Below are 5,321 nucleotides of genomic sequence, written 5' to 3'. Positions count from 1 at the left end.
TCTAGAAAGTCCTGTCTAGAGAGTCCTGTCTAGAGTCCCTGTCTAGGGAATCCTGTCTAAAGAGTCCTGTCTAAAGAGTCCTGTCTAGAGAGTCCTGTCTAGAGGCCCTGTCTAGGGAGTCCTGTCTAAAGAGTCCGGTCTAGAGTCCTGTCTAGAGAATCCTGTCTAGGGAGTCCTGTCTAGAGAGTCCTGTCTAGCGAGTCCTGTCTATAGAATCCTGTCTAGAGAGTCCCTGTCTAGAGAGTCCTGTCTAGGGAGTCCTGTCTAGCGAATCCTGTCTATAGAATCCTGTCTAGAGAGTCCCTGTCTAGAGAGTCCTGTCTAGCGAGTCCTGTCTATAGAATCCTGTCTAGAGAGTCCTGTCTAGAGAATCCCTGTCTAGAGATACATTTCAGAGTCTATGAGATACTAAAGAGTCCTGTCTAGAGAATCCCTGTCTAGAGAGTCCTGTCTAGGGAGTCCTGTCTAGCGAGTCCTGTCTATAGAGATACTAAAGAGTCCTTATGAGGTTTAAAAAGCCCAGATGAATTGGATCTGTATTTCAACATCAACAGCCCGCTCCCAGAATAGATATCGTTGCCGAAACATACTTTCCCTGTTGTTACGGTGAGTGGTGAACATTCGTGTGGCTTGAATGTCTCAATAATACTGTTGTTGCTCGAGTGTCTCAATAATAGTGTTGTTTTTCCATCTCCTAACTCTAACCTTTCAACGGGGGACAACGGAAATAAAAACACGACTAGGTTTCCTGTTCCCCAAAACCATCAGAGAACTGTCATCATAGAGAGGAACAACAACAAACTATCTCGAACAACCAAAGCAAAAGGTAGCAGCAAAGAAATGGCATCAAAGGTCATTTAAATTCATATTCCCAGATCTCAAGATCTAGGCTGTGTCCCAAAAGGGCACCCTAGTCCCTATATAGTGCACTACTTTTCACAGGAGTTCTGTGTACTGTTATAATCTCCACCCGGGCACAGCCAGAAGAGGACTGGCCTCCCCTCATAGCCTGGTTCCTCTCTAGGTTTCTTCCTAGGTTTTGGCCTTTCTAGGGAGTTTTTCCTAACCACCGTGCTTCTACACCTGCATTGCTTGCTGTTTGGGGTTTTAGGCTGGGTTTCTGTACAGCACTTTGAGATATCAGCTGATGTAAGAAGGGCTTTATAAATACATTTGATTGATTGATTGATTGATTGATTGATTGATATGGGCCGTGATGAAATGTAGGGTTCTATAAAGGGAATAGGGTTCTATAAAGGGAATAGGGTTCTATAAAGGGAAAAGGGTTCTATAAAGGGAATAGGGTTCTATAAAGGGAATAGGGTTCTATAAAGGGAATAGGGTTCTATAAAGGGAATAGGGTTCTATAAAGGGAATAGGGTTCTATAAAGGGAATAGGGTTCTATAAAGGGGATAGGGTTCTATAAAGGGGATAGGGTTCCATAAAGGGAATAGGGTTCTATAAAGGGAATAGGGTTCTATAAAGGGAATAGGGTTCTATAAAGGGAATAGGGTTCTATAAAGGGGATAGGGTTCTATAAAGGGAATAGGGTTCTATAAAGGGAATAGGGTTCTATAAAGGGAATAGGGTTCTATAAAGGGAATAGGGTTCTATAAAGGAATAGGGTTCTATAAAGGAATAGGGTTCTATAAAGGGAATAGGGTTCTATAAAGGGAATAGGGTTCTATAAAGGGGATAGGGTTCTATAAAGGGAATAGGGTTCTATAAAGGGAATAGGGTTCTATAAAGGGAATAGGGTTCTATAAAGGGAATAGGGTTCTATAAAGGAATAGGGTTCTATAAAGGAATAGGGTTCTATAAAGGGAATAGGGTTCTATAAAGGGAATAGGGTTATATAAAGGGAATAGGGTTCTATAAAGGGAGTAGGGTTCTATAAAGGGAATAGGGTTCCATGTGGAATGCAGGACAACAGGACAGAAAGCTGTAGGGGGGATTCTAGAATGGTCTAAGTAGTGGGTACATGACCATGATTCAGAGTCTCTAGCTTCTCTTCATATTGGTCATAATGATATCCCCATCCCATTAGGACAGTCACCATTAGGACAGTAACTAACTAAGCAGTAACTGTGTAGTAACTAAGCAGTAACTGTGTAGTAACTAAGCAGTAACTGTGTAGTAACTAAGCAGTAACTGTGTAGTAACTAAGCAGTAATGTTGTGGTAGCTAAGCAGTAACTGTGTAGTAACCAAGCAGTAACTGTGTAGTAACTAAGCAGTAACTGTGTGGTAACTAAGTAGTAACTGGGTAGTAACTAAGCAGTAACTGTGTAGTAACTAAGCAGTAGTAACTAAGCAGTAAATGTGTAGTAACTAAGCAGTAACTTTGTAGTAACTAAGCAGTAGTAACTAAGCAGTAACTGTGTAGTAACTGTGTAGTAACTAAGCAGTAACTGTGTAGTAATTAAGCAGTAACTGTGTAGTAACAAAGCAGTACATGTGTAGTAACTAAGCAGTAACTGTGTAGTAACTAAGCAGTAACTGTGTAGTAACTAAGCAGTAACTGTGTGGTAACTAAGCAGTAACTGTGTAGTAACTAAGCAGTAACTGTGTGGTAACTAAGCAGTAAATAAGCAGTAACTGTGTAGTAACTAAGCAGTAATTGTATGATAACTAAGCAGTAACTGTGTGGTAACTAAGCAGTAACTAAGCAGTAACTGTGTGGTAACTAAGTACTAACTAAGCAGTAACTGTGTGGTAACTAAGCAGTACATAAGCAGTAACTGTGTAGTAACTAAGCAGTAACTGTGTAGTAACTAAGCAGTAACTGTATGTGAGTAACACTAATATAACATGGTTGACCACACCTTAGTAACGGACAGGTTTTGTGGTCAGGTCTAAGAAAAAGACAGGGTTCAACGTCATGAACGGTTCAAGAAGGCCTTCTCACCACAAACATTTTTAGATTTAGAGGATTGTTGCACCAATCTGACAAATCATTGTTAATAAATCAGTAACAAATCCCCAAAGAGATATTGGGAGAACTGGTAAGGCAGGAAACGAAGGACCGCGAATATAAAGGCATCTCTCTCTCTCTCTCTTGACGCGTTGTGAGAGTGTGGCTGGCGGGGACATTGACAGGTCAGCAGGACTCTTCCAGGGCGTTGACCACCTGCTCCAGGATGTCGGGGCAGTGGTCAGCGATCTGCTGCAGGACACAGTTAGCATGCTCCTGGAGTTCTGCACTCTCCTTCTCACACACCGCCAGCTCCGACTCCAACTGATGGGGTGAGAAAGAGGAGGGAGAGGGAGGGAGAGGGGGAGGGGAGAGGGAGGGAGAGGGGGAGGGAGAGGGGAAGGGGAGAGGAGAGAGAGGAGAGAGAGGGGGAGGGGAGAGAGAGGGGGGAGAGGAGAGAGAGGGGGAGGGACGAGAGAGGGGGAGAGGGAGGGAAAAAGAGATTAGAGAGAGGGGGAGAAGAGAGAGAGGAGGGGGAAAAAGAGAGAGAGGGGGGAGAGGAGAGAGAGGGGGCGGGAGAGAGGAGAGAGAGGGGGGAGAGGGAGGGAAAGAGTGATATGAGAGAGAGGGGGGAGAGTGAGGGAGAGGGGAGGGGAGAGAAAGGGGGAGAGGGAGGGAAAGAGAGATTAGAGAGAGAGGGGGAGAAGAGAGAGAGGGGGGAGAAGAGAGAGAGGGGGAAAATGAGAGAGAGGGGGGAGAGAAGGGAGAGAGGAGAGAGAGTGGGGCAGGAGAGAGGAGAGAGAGGGGGTAGAAGGAGGGAAAGAGAGATAAGAGAGAGAGGGGGAGAAGAGAGAGAGGGGGGAGAAGAGAGAGGGAAAGAGAGATTAGAGAGAGAGGGGGAGAAGAGAGAGAGGGGGAAAGGAGAGAGAGTGGGAAGAGTAGAGAGAGGGGGGAGAAGAGTGAGAAGGGGGAGAAGAGAGAGAGGGGGTAGAAGAGAGAGAGGGGAAGAGGAGAGAGAGGGGGAGAAATGTTAAAAACATGTATTTTCTAACGTCACATCATAGGTCAGGTACATCATAGGTCAGGTACATCATAGGTCAGGTACATCATAGGTCAGGTACATCATAGGTCAGGTACATCATAGGTCAGGTACATCATAGGTCAGGTACATCATAGGTCAGGTACATCATAGGTCAGGTACATCATAGGTCAGGTACATCATAGGTCAGGTACATCATAGGTCAGGTACATCATAGGTCAGGTACATCATAGGTCAGGTACATCATAGGTCAGGTACATCATAGGTCAGGTACATCATAGGTCAGGTACATCATAGGTCAGGTACATCATAGGTCAGGTACATCATAGGTCAGGTACATCATAGGTCAGGTACATAGCAACAAATAAACATAAACAACAAAACAGTGGGAGAAAACACGTGGACTTCAGAACCATAAAAAGCTAATATTTCAGAGTGACTTTCTGGACAGATGGTCTTTCTGGTCAGTGGAGAGAGAAGGACCTCCATGTAGACAGCCTGACTGACTGGCCTCAAGTCTCCCAGGGCTGATGAGTCTGTACAGATACCTCCCTCTGTCCTCCTCCTTCCCTCCTCCCTCTGTCCTCCTCCTTCCCTCCTCCCTCTATCCCTTCTTTCTTCTCTTTTCTTCTCTGAGAGGTGAGAGGTCACAGGAAATGGGTAGCTAGTGCACTGTAAAGGAGTGAGCAGAGGAGAGCAGAGGAAGAGAAAGAGAGAGCTAGAGAGGGAAAGAAAGAGGGACTGAGTGATTTAGAGAGGGGGAACATCCGTGTGAGTTAACCTCTCCACCTATTCTCCCCCGCCAGCTCTCCTTGTCCTTCTCCTCTCCCCCTCCATCTCTCCTTGTCCTTCTCCTCTCCTCCTCCTCTTCTCCCCCTCCAGCTCTCCTTGTCCTTCTCCTCTCCTCCTCCTCTTCTCCCCCCCATCTCTCCCTGTCCTTCTCCTCTCCTCCTCCTCTTCTCCCCCTCCATCTCTCCCTGTCCTTCTCTTCTCCCCCTCCATCTTTCCTTGTCCTTCTCCTCTCCTCCTCTACCTCTTCCCTTCCACCTCTCCACCAGGCCCAGGGTCACCCCCTCTCTCTCCCCCATAAACCCCCCCTCCCTCTCCCTCTCCCTGGACCATGGATCCACAGTTGATCCCCTCTTCACATCCACATCCCCAACCTTCACCAACTCACTAAACCCATTTAAATTCTCCTGAAACGCTCCATTCCTCCACCAACTCACTAACCCCATTTAAATTCTCCTGGAACACTCCATTCCTTCACCAACTCACTAACCCCATTTAAATTCTCCTGGAACACTCCATTCCTTCACCAACTCACTAAACCCATTTAAATTCTCCTGGAACACTCCATTCCTTCACCAA

The 5,321-nt window shown here is 46.0% G+C and overlaps 1 protein-coding gene across 2 annotated transcripts in view; it reads right to left on the bottom strand.

The window, feature by feature from the left end:
- Positions 1 to 1,213: 1,213 nt before the first annotated feature.
- LOC149970076 (ELKS/Rab6-interacting/CAST family member 1-like) overlaps positions 1,214 to 5,321 on the bottom strand; it is a 534,697-nt gene continuing 530,589 nt past the window's right edge. Inside the window, exon 22 of one of the 2 annotated variants that reach the window (XM_090228733.1) lies at positions 1,214 to 3,238. In XM_090228733.1, the coding sequence (XP_090084859.1) occupies positions 3,101 to 3,238 (138 nt within the window). In that variant the 3' untranslated portion in view covers positions 1,214 to 3,100. The remainder of the gene's footprint in view (positions 3,239 to 5,321) is intronic. The other variant, XM_090228734.1, reaches the window with a different exon arrangement.

The sequence above is a fragment of the Oncorhynchus mykiss genome, unplaced genomic scaffold (assembly GCF_057628025.1).
Source record: "Oncorhynchus mykiss isolate SJ-2025 unplaced genomic scaffold, ASM5762802v1 scaffold96, whole genome shotgun sequence".
NCBI classification, from domain to species: domain Eukaryota; kingdom Metazoa; phylum Chordata; class Actinopteri; order Salmoniformes; family Salmonidae; genus Oncorhynchus; species Oncorhynchus mykiss.
Note: the sequence above shows the minus strand (reverse complement) of the source record. Positions and strands in the feature narration are given on the sequence as shown.